The sequence below is a fragment of the Balaenoptera ricei genome, chromosome 6, assembly GCF_028023285.1.
Source record: "Balaenoptera ricei isolate mBalRic1 chromosome 6, mBalRic1.hap2, whole genome shotgun sequence".
Lineage (NCBI taxonomy): Eukaryota > Metazoa > Chordata > Mammalia > Artiodactyla > Balaenopteridae > Balaenoptera > Balaenoptera ricei.
In genome coordinates this window covers 75,106,748-75,128,499 of record NC_082644.1, presented here as the reverse complement: position 1 = coordinate 75,128,499, position 21,752 = coordinate 75,106,748, and the positions used below count along the sequence as shown (strand labels likewise).

Genomic DNA, 21,752 nt, shown 5'->3' with positions numbered 1-21,752 from the left:
CCCTTTTTTTTAGGTTCCACATATAAGTGATATCATATGCTATTTGTCTGTCTGTGTCTGACTTACATCACTTAGTATAACAATCTCTAGGTCCATCCATGTTGCTACAAATGGCATTATTTTGTTCTTTTTCATTGCGAGTAATATTCCATTGTGTGTGTGTATGTATGTATGTGTATATATATATATACCACATCTTCTTTATCCATTCCTCTGTTGATGGACATTTAGGTTACTTCCATGTCCTGGCTGCATGAGTTTTTAAAGTAGATAATGATGGGAAAGTTACTTCGAAAATAAATTTTGGTATCAGCTAATTCTATCTTTCGTACCATCATTTTTTTTTTTAATTAATTAATTTATTTAATTTTGGCTGCATTGGGCCTTCGTTGCTGTGCATGGGCCTTCTCTAGTTGCAGCAAGCGGGGGCCACTCTTCATTGCGGTGCGCGGGCCTCTCATTGTGGTGGCCTCTCCTGCTGCAGAGCACAGGCTCTAGGCGCGCGGGCCTCAGCAGTTGTGGCGCATGGGCCCAGCTGCTCCGCGGCATGTGGGATCCTCCTGGACCAAGGCTTGAACCTGTGTCCCCTGCACTGGCAGGCAGACTCCCAACCACTGCCCCACCAGGGAAGCCCTTTCGTCTCATCTTACAAGCAAAATTAAATTTGCTTTTTTTTTTTAAAGCCTGATATACTACTTTGAGGGTGGTAGATGAGTGCACAACTCTTTAGAGTCAATTTTGAACCTGAACCAATGAATAATTAGTGTTAAAAAGATGAAACTTGTTTGTGAAATGCTTAGGTTATGTGAGAGTGTTTCATAGAGTGGCTTTATAAAAGGAGGCTTTTTAATAATCTTGCCCTTTTAATTATAGGATGCTGGAATATGGTATTTATTCCACAAGGAACCTACAGGGGAATCCAGTGGATTGCAGCTCTTAGCGAAACCAGAACTCACTCCATTGGGAATATTTTATAACAACAGGGTCCATTCAAGTTTTAAGGTAGGTTCCTAAATTTTAACAATCAGTACATACGATTTGCAGGGTAAAGGATGGACTACTGTGATTACAACCGAGAAATGTTAATATTAGGTAGAACTTGTCATCAGAGAAAGTGATTTGTGATTAAATAAGCAGACTCCTAACCTTGCCACATTCAGGATGTATAGACAGCTTTCTGTTTATACACACATAGGAATATATGCTACGGCACACATGTACATGCAATCTGAATAATTATAATAATGGACTTGACCTATGAATCCTCATCCTTTTCCTTCCCTCCCCTTGCCTACTTTTCAATCTTTAATATCATTACATGTTTCTAAGGCTGTACACATTAGTGTATTATATGCTTCTGGAGCTTAAAAAGCATATTTTCTCTCTTCTCTCAGTGCTAATGGGGTGTCCTATTGGACATTTAATACTAGTTATGTAAATAGTGAAATATTGTTTAAGAATATTTGACCTAATTTAAAATGATATATAGGTCAAGGAGACAAAAGGCCATTTAAGAACTCTAACTTTCATGATATTTGGCACTTGTCCCCACCTCCCTGGTGATAAATGCATCTGGTTCATTTTATGCTCACAAGGCATCTTGATATTTTCATCATGTGGTACAATGCCCAGATTCTTTACTCTGATGTGCCCATCAAAGTTGAATTAATACTTTCCATTTATGATACTCAGAGGATCCTTTAAAAACCTAAGTGTGATATAATTTGAAGAGCTTAGAATCACTTGATGAAGACTTGAGAGAGGAAAAAACTTAGAAAGAATTGTGGTTTTTATGAACTGAATAGTTGATTAAGGCTAGTAATTGTTGAAAGCAGCACTTCAAAGCAGAAATCCTCAAAATTTTCTTATTATAAGTGGTATTACAAAAAACACCTTATTCTAATTAATTTTTTTAATGTCATATACCATGAGGACATGTAGTAATCTACTGTATCAATTTAAAATAAAAGATACTAGATCTAAATAATGAGTGGATTATTAGGTTTTAACTTGTTAAATTTGGGAATGACTATCCAGAGCGATATCAGACATCCAGCCTACTAGATGTCTCAGGGACACATAAATAAAATGTGTTCAACACGAAAATCCTTATTTTTGTCCCCAGACCCATTTCTGTATCTCCGTTTCAGTGAATGAAACCATTAGCCACTTAATTGCCCAGATTAGAAATATATGAACCTTTATTGTTTGTTTCCTTTCCCTTATCCTTAGACATTTTATTAATTACTAAATGGTATCAATTCTACCTAGTAAAGAATTCTCACTCTATTTTACCTGTTACTACTGTCACAAGTCTAGATCACCTTTATTTCTCTTCTGGATTACTGTAGTCAGCTCCTATTTTTTCTCTTATCTCTCTTTTTGCCCCTTTCTAATTCATTATCCATCTTGTAGCTACAATATTCTTTCTTAAAATGCACTTGATTACATTGCCTTTATTAAAAGTCCCATTGTCTTGATTCTTTAGTGTATCAACTCTGCACCATCTGGCATTTGCTTCTCTTTAGTCTTCTTCCTTACCTTTCCTCCCTCCATACATTTCCTGTTAGTCCAGCTAAGATTTTTTTCCCTCAGATGTGCCATGCTTTCTCTCATCCCCAGATGTTTTGTACAAATGATTCCCTTGAGTACTTTCCCCTGGGTTCTTCAACTGTTTCCCACCCACTCCTTGCCCTTCATCCCTGACCTGTTCTGTGTGGTTAGTTCCTTCAAGTTTCAGCTTTAGGATGTCACTTCTTTTTGGAGACATTCCCTGAATTCTCTCTCTCTTACCTTCACAAAAGGTCTTATCTTGGTGCTTTTCTTATGTGCTGCCAAAGCATCATCTACTTCCTTTGTTATATGCTTATCATATTGGATGGTAATTGTTTATTTAATTGCATGTCTTCCTGCTAGTTTATGTGTCAGTAACAGCAAAGACCATAGTTTTCTGGTTGACGTATAATGCTTGGTGCCTACCCTAAGGTGGGCACTAAATAAATGTTTGCTGAATGACCAAATGAGTAAAAGTATTAAAAAAATACAGTAAAGTAGCTCTTTTCGTAATACCTTTGCTTTGCTGTTTATTCCCTTCTCCCTCCTTTTTTGGTAGATGCGATAAGCTAAAACTTATTTCATGAATCATTATATATATAGTTATAACTTGGGATTCATATTCATTTCAGTCCATTATTATATTTTCCAGGCTGGCTTATTTATTGACAAAGGTGTCAAAACAACCAATGCTAGTGCTGCTGACCCAAGGGAGTACCTCTGTTTGGATAACAGTGCAAGGTAGAACTGGTCCTTTTAAATCACACTCAAGCCATATCTTGCCAAAGTAAAACTTTCTGAGTTAAGCTGTTGTGCTCTTTCTCCAGTAACATATTTAAACTGAAGTTTTCAGGGTTTGTAGGAGGGTCTTGGAAAAACATTTATTTTGCTGTTCTAGGTCCTGTGGCTGGGCTTTTCATCTTATTGAGATGCCAAAGAAATTGATGCTTTTTCTCTTTTTGACAGTTGTAAATTGATGTTAGAGAGAGTTGTAGAAAGAGAGAAAAAGAAGAGAGATATGTTGAAAAAGGGTTCAAAATTTTGCCAAAAGTAGAATATGATTCATTGAAAAACAGGTTAAGCTAAGATGTTTTAATATAATCCCTGAAAACCAAGGCATATATAATTTATTGTTAGTGGTCAAAATGGAATATTGCGTTGAATCCATTTCAAAGGGAAAAGTCTCAAACTTGATGATTAAGCTAGTTCTGGTTCAGTTGTTCGTAGTCTCAGATTCATATCATAGCTGGGCTATGTGTTACTCTCCTTTATAACCACAAAATGTGGTTGGGCTATGGATCAGGATTTCAACAAAGTTTTTTTTTTACATGCTGTATATGAGCCAAAATAAATAAAATGTCTCCAATGGAAACAAAATTTTCTGGAAAAGATGGCAACTTAAGGTCATATTCAGTAGAAGCTGTGTACATGTTATTTTTCTATACTTCAAGTTGATTGACCAACTAAAGGATCTGAAAGGGTGCTAGGTACTAGGCTCTGTTGACAGTTATTTAAGAAAAGGATGACAGGCACTATTGTTCACAAGGGAATAAAGTAGGAGTCACACTGGAGGTCGGTAAAGCAGAATCCTTGTGACACAGTAATAAAGGTCGGGAGAAAACTGGGCAAATAAGTTAGTAAAATTAATCATTGTTAAAGGTCAAGTTGAGCCTGAAATATATTAAAACAGTGATCAGAAAACATTTGAGAAGTGGAGAAATTGTGGGCATTGTTTAAATAAAACACAAGGAAGGTACTGGACACCTAATAGCTGAGCAAGATATGACATGGAAAAAGGAGATAAACTTGAGATGAAAAAGGAGCATACAGATGACAACAAATTATGAACCAAAAAGAGAATATTAACTGACAAAACAAAGAAATCTTTGCTAGAAGATTGCTGCTGCTTTTTAAAAGAGTTTGTTACAACTGGTAGAACTAATAATGTGTACTTTGCTAAGTTAGTATTAACAGAAAAATCTTTATACACAGCACAACTGACTCTCTTATCTGCCTTAAAAAATTACATGTGTGTGTATAAATGGATGGATGAGAAAATATATTTCAGAATCTATTGATATTTTCATTATACTTGACAATAAAACAACTTGTTCATAGTGGCCTAAGAAGTTCTTTACCGTGTGTGAGTGTATGATATTATGATAATGGTATTCTTTCCTCTGCTCTCTATTACTTTTATTACTAGTTTATAAATACGTACATATTGGTAAGGAATTAGACTCCATTTGGAAGTTGTTATTGAAAAGAACTGATTATAGGAGAGGAGAAACAAGACATTTGGCAGCTAGTATATACATTTAATTTTGTATAAACTAATGTATAAGATATGCCCTCATGCATTCATGCAGTTCAGACGTGAGTAAAAATGATAAAACTCAAACACAAATGAGTAATAAGCCAGCCCATGAATTAAACATCAGGCTCATGGGATCCAGAAGATATTTAGTCTGTTCATCAAAGGGGAAGTTGACCTAATAGTTAATCAGATGAGCCTTTCCTTGTGTCTTCAAGATATGAAATTACAGGAATGCAAAGATGGGATATTTTAAATCCAGAAAGCTCCCAGTTTAAGGTTGGGAAATTTCATCTAAAAGGGTAAAAGAGCATGAGAACCAACTAGTGCATTTAAAGCAGAGGACAGTTAAGGGAGAGTTGGGAAGTGGGCTGAAGGCTTATACATGAAGGTGATAGAAAATTAACTGCATTTTCTACATACCAAATGGGAAAGAGGTTGAAAAATAAAGGTTATCCGAGCAAGTGGTCAGTGATTTATATGGATAGAAATTTCAGAAAAAATGAGATGACTACAGCAGAAAATCAGATGTTGCTTTACTGTACTTTTTTTTTTTTTCTTTTTGGCTTTCTTTTAGAACATTGTGTAGTTTCCTTACCAGAACTCTTCCATCTGCTTGATATTATGTGATGACTGCAAAGCTGTTTGGCAGCAACTACAATGCCAGAAGAGTGGGTGATGGCTCAGAGTCAGACTTTTTACCCCTTAGGTCAGAGCCATTTAGTGTAAGGGGTTATGTTCACAATCTAAGGGTGGATGTAGTGCTTTCTAGATTGGTCTTACCATCCGTTCTCCATTATCCTTTCACCAAGTAGCAGCTAATGACCAGTTAAAAAGTGAAATCCGGTTATATCACTGCCCTGACTCCATGTTTCTGATGACTTTCCATCACACTTATTTATTTATCCACCTGCTTTATTGAGATATGATTGACATTTAAAAAGCTGTGCATATATAATGTATAGAACTTGGTAAGTTTGGAGATAAGTACACACCCATGAACTGTCAAGGGCAAACACTTATCCATCACCTGCCAAAGTTTCCTTCTACCTCCTTTATGGTCGTTATTTTCTTTATTAAAAAAAATTCAATTTTTTGAGGAAAGATCACTTACCTGAAGATCTACTCTCTTAGCAAATTTTAAGTATGCAATGCAGTATTTTTAGCTATAGGCACTGTGCTGTAGAGTAGATCTCTAGAATTTATTTATCTTACATAACTAGAGCTTTTGTGCCCTTTGACTATCACTTCCCCATTTCCTCCTCCCTCCAGCCCCTGGCAACCACCATTCTACTTTTACCTTTGCATTTAGAATAAAGAACCACACCCTTGCCTGGCACATGCCTTCCTGTCTATCCTCTCCCTCTTGGTTCTTACTTACCAGCCAATCTGCTTATTGTTCCTTGAATATGCCAAGCTCACTCATGCCTAAGGACCTTTGCACTTGCTGTTTTCTGGGCATAGCTGCTTCTCAAATCATACATATTTGATGAGCACCTACCATGTGCTAGCAACTTTCATAGTGACATTTGTGCAAATGATGTTTCTTTAACGTGTGATTGAAAATCTCAACCTGCTGAATTGGTTTTTGTAAAGCTGTGTAGTTTTTCTCTCCCCACCTGCCCAGCTTTGTAAGATTATGATGGAAATGATCTTTTTTAAAATTAGGTGGCCTTATGGAATTATTTGAGTTGTTACAGTTGACAGGGGTTTTTTTTGTTTTTTTTTGGGGGGGTGCCATGCTGCATGGCATGTGGGATCTTACTTCCCGGACCAGGGATCAAACCCATGCCCCTTGCCGTGGAAGTGCGGAGTGCTAACCACTGAACTGCCAGGGAATTCCCAGTAAACAGGTTTTGTTTTGTTTTTTTTTAAGAAAAAAATTTATTTTGAATTTTTGAATTTTATTTTATTTATTTTTTTAGACAGCAGGTTCTTATTAGTTATCCATTTTATACACATCAGTGTATATATGTCAATCCCAATCTCCCAATTCATCACACCACCACCACCCCCCACCCCTGCTTTCCCCCCTTGGTGTCGATACGTTTATTCTCTACATCTGTGTCTCTATTTCTGCCCTGCAAACTGGTTCATCTGTACCATTTTTCTAGGTTCCACATGTATGCGTTAATATACGATACTTGTATTTCTCTTTCTGACTTCACTCTGTATGACAGTCTCTATATGCATCCACCTCTCTAAAAATGATCCAATTTCGTTCATTTTTATGGCTGAGTAATATTCCATTGTATATGTGTACGACATCTTCTTTATCCATTCGTCTGTCGATGGGCCTTCAGGTTGCTTCCACGTCCTGGCTATTGTAAATAGTGCTGTGATGAACATTGTGGTGCATGTGTCTTTTTGAATTATGGTTTTCTCTGGGTATATGTCCAGTAGCGGGATTGCTGGGTCATATGGTAACTCTATTTTTAGTTTTTTCAGGAACCTCCATACTGTTCTCCATAGTGGCAGTATCAATTTACATTCCCACCAACAGTGCAAGAGGGTTCCCTTTTCTCCACACCCTCTCCAGCATTTGTTGTTTGTAGATTTTCTGATGATGCCCATTCTAACTGGTGTGAGGTGATACCGCATTGTAGTTTTGATTTGCATTTCTCTAATAGTGATGTTGAGCAGTTTTTCATGTGCTTCTTGGCCATCTGTGTGTCTTTGGAGAAATGTCTATTTACGTCTTCTGCCCATTTCTTGCTTGGGTTGTTTGTTTTTTTAATATTGAGCTGTATGAGCTGTTTATATATTTTGGAGATTAATCCTTTGGAGATTCGTTTGCAAATATTTTCTCCCATTCTGAGGGTTGTCTTTTCGTCTTGTTTGTAGTTTCCTTTGCTTTGCAAAAGCTTTTAAGTTTCATTAGGTCCCATTTGTTTATTTTTGTTTTTATTTCCATTACTCTAGGAGGTGGATCAAAAAAGATATTGCTGTGATTTACGTCAAAGAGTGTTCTTCCTATGTTTTCCTCTAAGAGTTTTATACTATCCAGTCGTACATTTAGGTCTCTAATCCATTTTGAGTTTATTTTTGTGTATGGTGTTAGGGAGTATTCTAATTTCATTCTTTTACTTGTAGCTGTCCAATTTTCCCAGCACCACTTATTGAAGACACTGTCTTTTCTCCATTTTATATCCTTGCCTCCTTTGTCATAGATTAGTTGACCATAGGTGCATGGGTTTATCTCTGGGCTTTCTGTCCTGTTGCATTGATCTATGTTTCTGTTTTTGTGCCAGTACCATATTGTCTTGATTACTGTAGCTTTGTAGTATAGTCTGAAATCAGGGAGTCTGATTCTTCCAGCTCCGTTTTTTTCCCTCAAGACTGCTTTGGCTATTCAGGGTCTTTTGTGTCTCCATACAAATTTTAAGATTTTTTGTTCTAGTTCTGTAAAAAATGCCATTGGTAATTTGATAGGGATTACGTTGAATCTGTAGATTACTTTGGGTAGTATAGTCATTTTCACAACGTTGATTCTTCCAATTCAAGAACATGGTATATCTCTTCATCTGTTTGTATCGTCTTTAATTTTTTTCATCAGTGTCTTATAGTTTTCTGCATACGGGTCTTTTGTCTCCCTAGGTAGGTTTATTCCTAGGTATTTTATTCTTTTTGTTGCATTGGTAAATGGGAGTGTTTGCTTAATTTCTCTTTCAGATTTTTCTTCATTAGTGTATAGGAATGCAAGAGATTTCTGCATTAATTTTGTATCCTGCTACTTTACCAAATTCATTGATTAGCTCTAGTAGTTTTCTGGTAGCATCTTTAGGATTCTCTATGTATAGTATCATGTAATCTGCAAACAGTGACAGTTTTACTTCTTCTTTTCCAATTTGTATTCCTTTTATTTCTTTTTCTTCTCTGATACCTTGCTGTGTTGAATAATAGTGGTGAGAGTGGACATTCTTGTCTTGTTCCTGATCTTAGAGGAGATGCTTTCAGTTTTTCACCATTGAGAATGATGTTTGCTGTGGGTTTGTCGTATTTGGCCTTTATTATGTTGAGGTAGGTTCCCTCTATGCCCACTTTCTGGAGAGTTTTTATCATAAATGGGTGTTGAATTTTGTCAAAAGCTTTTTCTGTATCTATTGAGATGATCATATGGTTTTTCTTCTTCAATTTGTTAATACGGTGTATCACATTGATTGACTTGCGTATATTGAAGAATTGTTGCATCCCTGGGATAAATCCCAGTTGATCATGGTGCATGATCCTTTTAATGTGTTATTGGATTCTGTTTGCTAGTATTTTGTTGAGGATTTTTGCATCTATATTCATCAGTGGTATTGGTCTGTCATTTTCTTTTGTTGTAGTATCTTTGTCTGGTTTTGGTATCACGGTGATGGTGGCCTCATAGAATGAGTTTGGGAGTGCTCCTTCCTCTGCAGTTTTTTGGAAGAGTTTGAGAAGAATGGGTGTTATCTCTTCTCTAAATGTTTGATAGAATTCACCTGTGAAGCCATCTGGTCCTGGACTATTGTTGGAAGATTTTGTTGTTGTTGTTGTTGGCAGTTTTTTAATCACAGTTTCAATTTCATTACTTGTGATTGGTCTGTTCATATTTTCTATTTCTTCCTGGTTCAGTCTTGGAAGGTTATACTTTTCTAAGAATTTGTCCATTTCTTCCAGGTTGTCCATTTTATTGGCATAGAGTTGCTTGTAGTAGTCTCTTAGGATGCTTTGTATTTCTGTGATGTCTGTTGTAACTTCTCCTTTTTCATTTCTAATTTTATTGACTTGAGCCCTCTCCCTCTTTTTCTTGATGAGTCTGGCTAATGGTTTATCAATTTTGTTTATCTTCTCAAAGAACCAGCTTTTAGTTTTATTGATCCTTGCTATTGTTTTCTTTTTTTCTACTTCATTTATTTCTGCTCTGATCTTTATGATTTCTTTCCTTCTACAAACTTTGGGTTTTGTTTGTTCTTCTCTCTCTAGTTCCTTTAGGTGTAAGGTTAGATGTTTATTTGACATTTTTCTTGTTTCTTGAGGTAGGCTTGTATTGCTATAAACTTCCCTCTTAGAACTGCTTTTGCTGCATCCCATAAGTTTTGGATCGTCGTGTTTTCATTGTAGTTTGTCTCTAGGTATTTTTTGATTTCCTCTTTGATTTCTTCCGTGATCTCTTGGTTATTTAGTAACATATTGTTTAGCCTCCATGTGTTTGTGTTTTGTACATTTTTTTCCCTGTAATTGATTTCTAATCTCATAGCATTGTGGTCAGAAAAGGTGCTTGATATGATTTCAGTTTTCTTAAATTTACTGAGGCTTGATTTGTGACCCAAGGTGTGATCTATCCTGGAGAATGTTCCATGCGCACTTGAAAAGAAAGTGTAATCTGCTGTTTTTGGATGGAATGTCCTATAAATATCAATTAAATCTATCTGGTCTATTGTGTCATTTAAAGCTTGTGTCTCCTTATTAATTTTCTGTTTGGATGATCTGTCCATTGGTGTAAGTGAGGTGTTAATGTCCCCCACTATTGCTGTGTTACTGTTGATTTCCTCTTTTATAGCTGTTAGCAGTTGCCTTATGTATTGGGGTGCTCCTATGTTGGGTGCATATATATTTATAATTGTTATATCTTCTTGGATTGATCCCTTGATCATTATGTAGTGACCTTCCTTGTCTCTTGTAACATTCTTTATTTTAAAGTCTATTTTATCTGATATGAGTATTGCTACTCCAGGTTTCTTTTGATTTCCATTTGCATGGAATATCTTTTTCCATCCCCTGACTTTCAGTCTGTATGTGTCCCTAGGTCTGAAGTGAGTCTCTTGTAGACAGCCTATATACGGGTCTTGTTTTTGTATCCATTCAGCGAGCCTGTGTCTTTTGGTTGGAGCATTTAATCCATTCACGTTTAAGGTAATTATCGATATGTGTGTGTTCCTATTAGCATTTTCTTAATTGTTTTGGGTTTGTTTTTGTAAGTCCTTTTCTTCTTTTGTGTTTCCCACTTAGAGAAGTTTCTTTAACATTTGTTGTAGAGCTGGTTTGGTGTTGCTGAATTCTCTTAGCTTTTGCTTTTCTGTAAAGCTTTTGATTTCTCCGTCAAATCTGAATGAGATCCTTGCCGGGTAGAGTAATCTGGGTTGTAGTTTCTTCCCTTTTATCACTTTAAATATATCATGCCACTCCCTTCTGGCTTGTTGAGTGTCTGCTGTGAAATCAGCTGTTAACCTTATGGGAGTTCTCTTGTATGTTATTTGTTGTTTTTCCCTTGTTGCTTTCAGTAATTTTTCTTTGTCTTTAATTTTTGTGAATTTGATTACTATGTGTCTCAGTGTGTTTCTCCTTGGGTTTATCCTGCCTGGGGTTCTCTGCGCTTCCTGGACTTGGGTGGCTATTTCCTTTCCCATGTTAGGGAAGTTTTCGACTATAATCTCTTCAAATATTTTCTTGCGTCCTTTCTCTCTGTCTTCTCCTTTTGGGACCCGTATTATGTGAATGTTGTTGTGTTTAATGTTTTCCCAGAGGTCTCTTAGACTGTCTTCATTTCTTTTCATTCTTTTTTCTTTATTCTGTTCTGTGGCAGTGAATTCCACCTTTCTGTCTTCCGGGTCACTTATGCGTTCTTCTGCCTCAGTTATTCTGCTATTGATTCCTTCTATTTGTATTTTTCATTTCAGTTATTGTATTGTTCATCTCTGTTTGTTTGTTCTTTAATTCTTCTAGGTGTTTGTTCTTTAATTCTTCTAGGTCTTTGTTAAACATTTCTTGCATCTTCTCGATCTTTGCCTCCATTCTTTTTCCAAGGTCCTGGATCATCTTCACTATCATTATTCTGAATTCTTTTTCTGGAAGGTTGCCTATCTCCACTTCATTTAGTTGTTTTCTGGGGTTTTATCTTGTTCCTTCATCTGGTACACAGTCCTCTGCCTTTTCATTTTGTCTGTGTTTCTGTGAATGTGGTTTTCCTTCCACAGGCTGCAGAATTGTAGTTCTTGTTGCTTCTGCTGTCTGCCCTCTGGTGGATGAGGCTATCTAAGAGGCTTGTGCAAGTTTCCTGATGCTAGGGACTGGTGGTAGGTAGAGCTGGGTATTGCTTTGGTGGGCAGAGCTCAGTAAAACTTTAATCTGCTTGTCTGCTGATGGGTGGAGCTGGGTTCCCTCCCTGTTCGTTGTTTGGCCTGAGGCGACCCAACACTGAAGCCTACCTGGCCTTTGGTGGGGCTAATGGCAGACTGTGGGAGGGCTTACGCTAAGGAGTACTTCCCAGAACTTTTGCTGCCAGTGTCCTTGTCCTCATGGTGAGACAGAGCCACCTCCCGCCTCTGCAGGTGACCCTCCAGTCCTAGCAGGTAGGTCTGGTTCAGTCTCCTATGGGGTCACTGCTCCTTCCCCTGGGTCCTGATGCGCACACTACTTTGTGTGTGCCCGCCAAGAGTGCAGTTTCTGTTTCCCCCAGTCCTGTCGAAGTCCTGCAGTTAAATCCCGCTAGCCTTCAGAGTCTGATTCTCTAGGAATTCCTCCTCCCGTTGCCAGCCCGCCAGATTGGGAAGCATGACATGGGGCTCAGAACCTTCACTCCAGTGGGTGATCTTCTGTGGTATAAGTGTACTCCAGTTTTTGAGTCACCCACCCAGCAGTTATAGAATTTGATTTTTTTGTGATTGAGCCCCTCCTACCGTCTCATTGTGGCGTCTCGTTTGTCTTTGGATGTGGGGTATCTTTTTTGGTGAGTTCCATTGTCTTCCTGTCATTCATTGTTCAGCAGTTAGTTGTGATTCCGTTGCTCTCGCAGGAGGGAGTGAGCGCACGTCCTTCTACTCCGCCATCTTGAACCAATCTCCCTGGTTAACAGTTTTTGATACTAATTTTTTTTGACGTTTTCATTAAGGTCCTTGTAAATGTTTTACAAGGACGAGAAAGAAAAAGTAACATTCAGTCTTTATAATTAATAAGTCAATGAAATACAATCTTTTTTTAAGTGCTGATACTTTTTTTCTTTATATTTTTTATTATAGTAGATTTACAATATTAGTTTCAGGTATACAACATAGTGATTCAATATTTTAATAGGTTATACTCCGTTTAAAGTTATTATAAAAGAATGGCTAGATTTCCCTGTGCTGTACAATATATCCTTGTTGCTTATTTATTTCATACATAGTAGTTTGTATGTCTTAATCCCATACCCTTATGTTGCCCCCCCATCTACTCTCTCCTCACTGGTAACTACTAGTTTGTTCTCTGTGTCTGTGAGTCTGTTTCTGTTTTGTTATATTCATTTGTTTGTTTTATTTTTTAGGTTACACTTATAAGTGGTAATATAGAGTATTTATCTTTCTCTGTCTGACTTATTTCACTAAGTAGAATACCCTTTAGGTCCATCCACGTTGCAAATGGCAGAATTTCATTCTTTTTATGGCTGAGTAATATTCCATAAATATAATCTATTTTAAATTTAGGCTTTTTAAAGATATTGAATCCAATTTTCTCTCTACCTAAAACATTTCACCAGCACACAACTCAAATAATGCTCTGGTTCACGTATATGTATGTTGAAATATATGATTAATTTACTCAGTAAGTTTATATTAATATCATGTAGCTTGAGAATTTGTGAAAACATACTGTATTTCCTGGTCTGAGGTTTTTTTGTTTATCTTTGAAATGGTTTCAGTGCTTAGAGTGTTCTGTAATGTCCCTTTTATAATATAAATTGATTAAAAATAAACTATGAAATATGAAAGCAGTTCTCTGCAAATTTGTATTTTTTTTCAATATTTGAAATGCAAATAATTAAGTTGTGTCTTAAGCAGTTTTTTTTTAGATTTGTTTTGTTCAAAGTTAAATTCTGCTTTTTGACACTTAAGCTTATAATCGTAAATAGCTTATTTACATTGCCTTTTCATTACTCTTTTTAAAAGTCCTTTTTTTTTTTTTTTTTCCTCCTAACCCCAAGGTTTCGGCCTCATCAGGATGCAGACCCTGAAAAGCCACGTGTTGCTGCTTTAATTGACAGGCTCATTGCTTTTAAAAATAATGATAACGGAGCTTGGGTCAGAGGGGGAGACATTGTCGTTCAGAATTCAGCGTGGGTATTCTCTATGAAATTATTATCTGATGACACTGATGTATTTATTTTTTAAGGCTATTTTTAAAAACCCAGTAGACTGAAAGTACAGTGGTGGTTTCTGGAATCATAGTATCATTACTAATAGAACAAGCTCTGAGGAAATATGCTAGCATTAACTGACTGCAAATGTTTGGAATCGTCTCATTCTGCTGCTTTTATTGGAACTGAACTTGTCTGGTGACATGAGAGCTTTTTGATGAGATTGAACAGAAACTGGGACTTTTAACTTTATGTAACAAACATGGTCTATGTCAGAGAGCTAAATAAAGATTTTGAAACTACCTGCATTTTTTTCCTTCCTTTGGAAACTCAGTTTCCTGATGTTCTTCCACTGCCATTCAAAACAAAAGTTTTGAATTTTCCCTTAATAAGTCTGTTGACTTATGTCTTAACATGACTTGAGGCAGTAAGCATCTTACTTTTCCATTTGTATAATTTTAGGAGAAGTCTGATGTATGTTGAGGTAAGATTTGGTGTTCAGGAGTCTAGAAAAATGTTTTTTTCTGACTGGTACTGACATTAGCTGCTTGGCATTTTACCATCATCTCTGACTTTTATCATGCAAAAAAAAATGGATATTGTATAAAATCTGTAGAAATAGCTTGGGTATTAATGTTGAAAAGTTTTGAAGAGAATACCATGATCTAATTGTTAAAAATTAGTCGTTCCTTGATATCCGTGGGGGATTGGTTCCAGGACTCCCCATGGGTACCAAAATCCTGATGCTCAAGTTCCTTATGTAAAATGGCATAGTATTTGCACATAACCTACACACATCCTCCTGTATACTTTAAATCATCTCTATAACTTATTATATCCAAGACAATGTAAATGCTATCTAAATAGTTGTAAATGCAACGTAAACGCTATGTAAAGAGTTGTCAGCACTGGACAAATTTAAGTTTTGCTTTTTGGAATTTTCCAGAATTTTTTTTTTAATATTTCTGATCCACAGTTGGTTTAATCTGTGGGTGCAGAACCCACAGATATGGGGGCCAAGTATGATAAAAATTATAATTATAGCTAACACTTACTTACCTGCTGCTTACTCTGTGCCAGACACTGTTCTAAATAGTTGACACTAATTAGCATTTGAATGTTTTCAAGTATCCTGTGAGGAAGCTTATATTATTATTTCAACCTTTAGGTGAGAAAACTGAGGGACAAACAGGTTGAATAACTTGCCACACAGCTAGTAATTGGCAAAGCTGAGATTGGAACCAGGTGCCTTCACTGTGGAGCCTATGCTTTTCATTATTGGAAAGTGAAATTTTTATGTGGTCTTGGACAGTAAACATTACTGGAACTTCCTGGATTTTATGACAATTAAATATTTTGAGAGAATTACCTCTTCTTATATGATGTGATAAATTAAAATGTTCCCTCATTCTCTTTTTTCTTATAGATTTGCAGATAATGGAATAGGACTGACCTTTGCCAGGTTTGTAATTACTTTTAAAAATAGTTATCTGATTATTTTAAAGCTGTAAGGTAAAATAACCTTGATATATACTTTTTGATAACACAGGAATGTTATATAATTTATTAACATTAAAAAAATTAGCACTCACTTCCTGATGCCACTTGAGGGCCAAAAATACACTTTTATTGATTAATTGAATTTATACCAAAGTAGGAGATGAATCTAGCTGGAATTACACAGAAGAGTAGGCCCACCATATTTTTTGCTTAAAAGAAAACACTTGAGCTTTAGATTCAAGATCTTAAAAAGTAGGGGAATAAAGAGGAAGGGATTAAAAGTTGGGAGCAGATTAAATATTTTCTTTCTTAGGAGTTGGTCTAATTTCACAGTGGTCTTTAAGAACTAAACTTTTTATGTTATGTATTTTTCTCCAGATAGCAGTTATTCTCATTGCCGTCTTAAACATGCTTGTCCACTAATTATTGTCCAGGGCAAGTTTATTTTCCTCATTTGCAGTATTGTTGCTTGGGACTGAAATAATTAGTTATTGCTGCTAAATTAAATCTCGTTTGTTTAAATCTAATTTGCCAAGCACATATTAATTTATAAGAGGTATGTTCAATTTTGAGGCACCTTTTGATGACTCACTAATATGTATCAGAAAAAGCTACTGGCTACTTTGAAATTTTTTAGGTTTTTAAAGTTATAGCTTGCCTTCATTTGAGGGTCAGTTTAAATTTCCTAGAGATGTGTGGTTAATGATTATTCTCATTTTAACAGTGACGGAAGCTTCCCAAGTGATGAAGGTTCCAGCCAAGAGGTATCTGAATCTCTCTTTGTTGGGGAGAGCAGGAATTACGGATTTCAGGGTGGTCAGAACAAGTATGTAGGCACTGGAGGAATAGACCAGAAGCCTCGGACGTTACCCAGGAACAGGTAAGCATTGCTTTATCAGAGGAGTGTTAAATTTAAACAATAAATGAAAACCTAACCCTTACAAAAGTTTATGTAATAATTCTGTATCGATTGGTTCTCACTGTGACACTTTTCCCACCTTATCTTATTATTATTAAAACTATTATTCTTGTTGTTATTATTGCTATTACTATTGTGTGTATTATCCTCTGGAATTCTGGAGCATTAACTATTAAACACTTTATAGATTTCATTATCAGTTTTATGATGAAGGAACCTATCTTGTTTATCCTTCCTGTATAAGGCCTTATATAAGCTGGTAATCGTTTTTTTTTTTTTCCTTCTTCAGAAAATTGCCAAACCATAAACTATGGACATTGAGTCAGTTTTCCCTCAATATGTGATGTTAGTTTTCAGAAATAGCCACTGGAAAAAGGAAATTACCTATTGAAAAGAGTCCTAGAAAATGAGGTGATAGATGCCAAAGCTGACTCAAAACCTAACCACAGCTGTATAATTAACAATGTTTCAGATGTTGAAAGGGTATGGGGGTAGACTTTGGGCATGTTTTATGCCAAAATAATCATAGTCATTAAAATAGTACTTAGTACTAGAAAGATTCTTCAGAACTTTTAGGGAACTATTACGTAATTAATCTGTACCTCAGTTTTTTGTTTATTTTATTTTTTATTTTATTTTATTTTATTTTTTTAAACATCTTTATTGAAGTATAATTGCCTTACAATGGTGTGTTAGCTTCTGCTTTATAACAAAGTGAATCAGTTATACATATACAATATGTTCCCATTTCTCTTCCCTCTTGCATCTCCCTCCCTCCCACCCTCCCCATCCCACCCCTCTAGGTGGTCACAAAGCACCGAGCTGATCTCCCTGTGCTATGCGGCTGCTTCCCACTAGCTATCTATTTTACATTTGGTAGTGTATATATGTCCATGACACTCTCTTACCCTGTCACATCTCACCCCACCCCCTCCCCATATCCTCAAGTCCATTCTCTAGTAGGTCTGTGTCTTTATTCCCGTCTTGCCACTAGGTTCTTCATGGCCTTTTTTTTTTTTTTTCCTTAGATTCCGTATATATGTGTTAGCATACTGTATTTGTTTTTCTCTTTCTGACTTACTTCACTCTGTATGACAGACTCTAACTCCATCCACCTCATTACAAATACCTCCATTTCATTTCTTTTTATGGCTGAGTAATATTCCATTGTATATGTGTGCCACATCTTCTTTATCCATTCATCTGTCGATGGACATTTAGGTTGCTTCCATGTCCTGGCTATTGTAAATAGAGCTGCAGTGAACATTGTGGTACATGACACTTTTTGACCTATGGTTTTCTCAGGGTATATGCCCAGTAGTGGGATTGCTGGGTCGTATGGTAGTTCTATTTGTCGTTTTTTAAGGAACCTCCATACTGTTCTCCATAGAGGCTGTATCAATTTACATTCCCACCAACAGTGCAAGAGTGTTCCCTTTCCTCCACACCCTCTCCAGCATTTATTGTTTCTAGATTTTTTGATGATGGCCATTCTGACCGGTGTGAGATGATATCTCATTGTAGTTTTGATTTGCATTTCTCTAATGATTAATGATGTTGAGCATTCTTTCATGTGTCTGTAGGCCATCTGTATATCTTCTTTGGAGAAATGTCTGTTTAGGTCTTCTGCCCATTTTTGGATTGGGTTGTTCGTTTTTTTGTTATTGAGCTGCATGAGCTGCTTGTAAATCTTGGAGATTAATCCTTTGTCAGTTGCTTCATTTGCAAATATTTTCTCCCATTCTGATGGTTGTCTTTTGGTCTTGTTTATGGTTTCCTTTGCTGTGCAAAAGCTTTTAAGTTTCATTAGGTCCCATTTGTTTATTTGTGTTCTTATTTCCATTTCTCTGGGAGCTGGGTCAAAAAGAATCTTGCTGTGATGTATGTCATAGAGTGTTCTGCCTATGTTTTCCTCTAAGAGTTTGATAGTGTCTGCCCTTACACTTAGGTCTGTACCTCAGTTCTGAGACACAGTTTGGAGTTGTCATTTTACTCGTAAGAAAACCAGGTAGAGAAATACTAGTGTTCTAAAGACCTTACATTGGAGCTAATGTCAGAATTCATCAAACATCAATTCCCTTAAAGCTATACACTGTGTCTGGATATTGGGCTAGGACAGGTCAGGGGGATGGGGCAAACAGATAGTTGGCTTTGGGGGACAGGTAATGAGTGTTGGCCGAAGGGCTTAACTAGCTTCTGGCAAAGGGCAGCCTATGCTTGGCTCCTCTCGCCTGTGTTTGTTGTTGGGAAATATTGAACGTCTTCACTATATGCTACGCTATGTGTAGAACTCCTGTTAGACCGTGGAAGCCACTAGGAAAGGAACTTCATGGATTTTTTTTTTTTAATATTTTTATTTTATTTGTTTATTTATTTGTTTATTTTTGGCTGTGTTGGGTCTTCGTTTCTGTGCGAGGGCTTTCTCTAGCCGTGGCAAGCGGGGGCCACTCTTCATTGCGGTGCGCGGGCCTCTCACTATTGCGGCCTTGCTTGTTGCGGAGCACAGGCTCCAGACGCGCAGGCTCAGTAATTGTGGCTCACGGGCCCAGTTGCTCCGCGGCATATGGAATCCTCCCAGACCAGGGCTCGAACCCGTGTCTCCTGCATTGGCAGGCAGATTCTCAACCACTGCGCCACCAGGGAAGCCCTCATGGATTTTTAATGGCTAACATTTATTAAATGCTTATGATGTATCAGTCCCTGTTCTAAAATACTTTATTATTCAGTTAATCCTTGCAGAGCTCAGTGAGGTAGGTGCTGTCATTATCCTGCTTTATAAGTGAGTAACTTACTAAAAATAGCTAAGGTGGGACTCGAACACTGTTAGTTTGGCTTCAGTGCTCTGCTCTTTACAATTAGGCTAAAGCTGCCTCTTCTAATATGTAAATTAAAGAAAAAAAGCTGTATTAGTTGGGTATGGGCTGCAGTAAAAATGGTGGCCAATTCAATTCCATTATTTTTATTTTACACTGGCCTTTAGTTTTATTTCGAAATGCTATTGCTTCTTTGCTAAGGAGGAATTTTCGAAATGAAGATTCCTAGTTGGTCAATGGATCCAGTTTTTATTTTACTGTATCTTTACAACCTTTTCTATGGCAGATGACCGTTTTGTAATGTATCCTTGGAAACACATCAAGAGGCATAGATTTTTAACTAGGCTATTTGATTTGCTTGCTAGCATCTATGTTTTTATTGTAAAACACCACCAAGTTGTAAACTAATTAGTTGCTATAGAGGTCCTCTGCAATGCCATTAAGAACGTGATAGGGGAAAAACCTAAGGGATCCAGAATATTATGGGTTTTGTACATTAATTATGGTTAATAATATATGATTAGTAGGTTAAGGAGTTTGTGTTGGAACAGAAAGGAGTAAAATGAATAAAACAAATTTCTCAATCTAGCCATCCCCTTTGACATAGTAAGCCTTGCAGACTTACAGTTTTGTACTTTTAGGCATATCATTTCTCCTTATTACTATCATTTAGTGGCTTGAAAGGAGGTTCTCTCTGTTTAAGCACAGATTTGTCTTTTGTTCTCATGCTAGAGATTTTGGAACTAAAGCTAAAGTATATGAGTTATCAAAGAAAAGATCTTAACTGAGTTGATTCAAGGAAGCCAAGTCACCTTTTCAGACAAGCCTCCATTCTATCCAAAATAGCATCTCTCTTCTACCCAGTCTATTGTATTACTATGTCTTTACTTTCTTTAAGCACTTATTATCTGAAATTGTCCATTGTTTTTCTGTTTGCCTTTCTCACTGCAGTGTAGGTTTCATTTGATTGGAGATCTTGCTTGGTTACCACTGTATCCTAGAATTGTGCTTAGTGTATATGGGATATTCAACAGTATTTATAAAACAAGTACACAAGTGAAGTGCTGTTAAAGGGACGGGCCCATATGCATTAAACAGAATCTTGTATTTCAACAGGACATTTCCAATTAGAGGCTTTCAGATCTATGATGGGCCCATTCATGTCACCAGGTGCACTTTCAAACAATATGTGCCAACTCCAGATAGGCATACCAGTGCTATTGGCTTCCTCATGAAGAATTCTTGGCAGATAACCCCCAGGAATAACATCTCCCTTGTGAAGTTTGGTCCACATGTAAGTATGTTCTTATGGTTCCTACACAGTGAGTATGGTGGGAAGAGGAGGGATGGCACATTTCCAAAGACGAAAACACAAACGAAGGGTTCGTACTGAGTTTTTACGATTGGGAGGAGAAATCTATGCAAGAGCAACTCCTAATTCTATGTACTCTGTCCTGCTGAGTTCAAGGTGAGAACAGAAGTGCCATGTGACCTAGGGTATTTCTGATATTCTGGTGATATCTTCAAAGGGAAAATGACTTAAAGTGATGACATGGGGATGGGAATTGTAGAATTTCATAGGAACAAGAGGACATATAATTTGGTGAAATATAGTATAATCATGAAGAGATTTGGGTTTTACCTGGTATTTTACTTTTCTGGGGTCTATTCTTCTGGGGAACTAGAGGATAAAAGATTGGGAAAGAAGAGGAATAGTGGGGTGATATGAAACAAATTAGGTTATTTCTTATGTGAACTATTGGAAGGTTTTTATAAAGATTGCAAAGAAGACTTAGAAATAATTGTTTACAATGCCGCAGGCCACAGAAATAGTTTTCTTAGTAGTTTCGTCAGTACCCTCTTAACCATTAATACACAGGACAGTCTGATTATATACTCCCGGCCTCTCCCCATCTTTCCACTTCTAAGATGACAGTGGTGTAGAGATTGAGTCTCAGACCGTATTGCTTTCTGCTCCCACAGGCAGCCACAATTGGAAAGTGGCTCATAGTTCTCTCATTCACGTCCACAGGCAAACTCTGTGGTTGCCCAGTTTAAAGAGAACTTAAGATAGTTTACCAAAGTCTATATCTGGTTTTCGTGAATAGCTGAGGCATGGAACAGAGGCACACGTGCAAACTGGGCTGTCAGCTTGGTTGACTGGTTCTCTTCTAGGCCACACAACTCCAGGGGAAGAGGAAGAGCTACACTGTGGATAGGGTCCCATGTAAATAAATAGGGTGGGTCTTGGATTACCTCTCCAGTGTAGAGGTTAGATGTTTGCTTAGTGCCCACATGGCTCTCCCCATGCACAGAGTTTGGTGATCACTGACATGCTCATACTGAAAAAACAGTTTTTAGATGTTTCGTTTGTTGCAGAGTTCTAGAGTTCTGACAGCCTAAGAGAATCCATGCTGTTTAAGTTTGGTGTTTCATCAGCCTGGAATTCTCTAAGGTGGCAATGCTCTGAAACCATTCATAAAGGGAATGGTCTGTCATATTTGTTATTCCTAAAAAGGTGGACAATATGCCCTAGACTTCTTTTAGATTAACCATAGGAGGTATAAGGAAAAAGAG

At 37.0% G+C, this 21,752-nt stretch overlaps 1 protein-coding gene across 2 annotated transcripts in view; it reads left to right on the top strand.

The window, feature by feature from the left end:
• Positions 1-21,752, top strand: part of CEMIP2 (cell migration inducing hyaluronidase 2) — an 84,725-nt gene that overhangs the window by 42,551 nt on the left and 20,422 nt on the right. For both annotated transcript variants that reach the window (XM_059924898.1, XM_059924899.1), the window contains exons 11-16: positions 874-1,002; positions 3,206-3,294; positions 13,791-13,922; positions 15,370-15,405; positions 16,168-16,323; positions 20,292-20,469. In XM_059924898.1, coding sequence (XP_059780881.1) covers positions 874-1,002; positions 3,206-3,294; positions 13,791-13,922; positions 15,370-15,405; positions 16,168-16,323; positions 20,292-20,469 — 720 coding nt within the window. The remainder of the gene's footprint in view (positions 1-873; positions 1,003-3,205; positions 3,295-13,790; positions 13,923-15,369; positions 15,406-16,167; positions 16,324-20,291; positions 20,470-21,752) is intronic.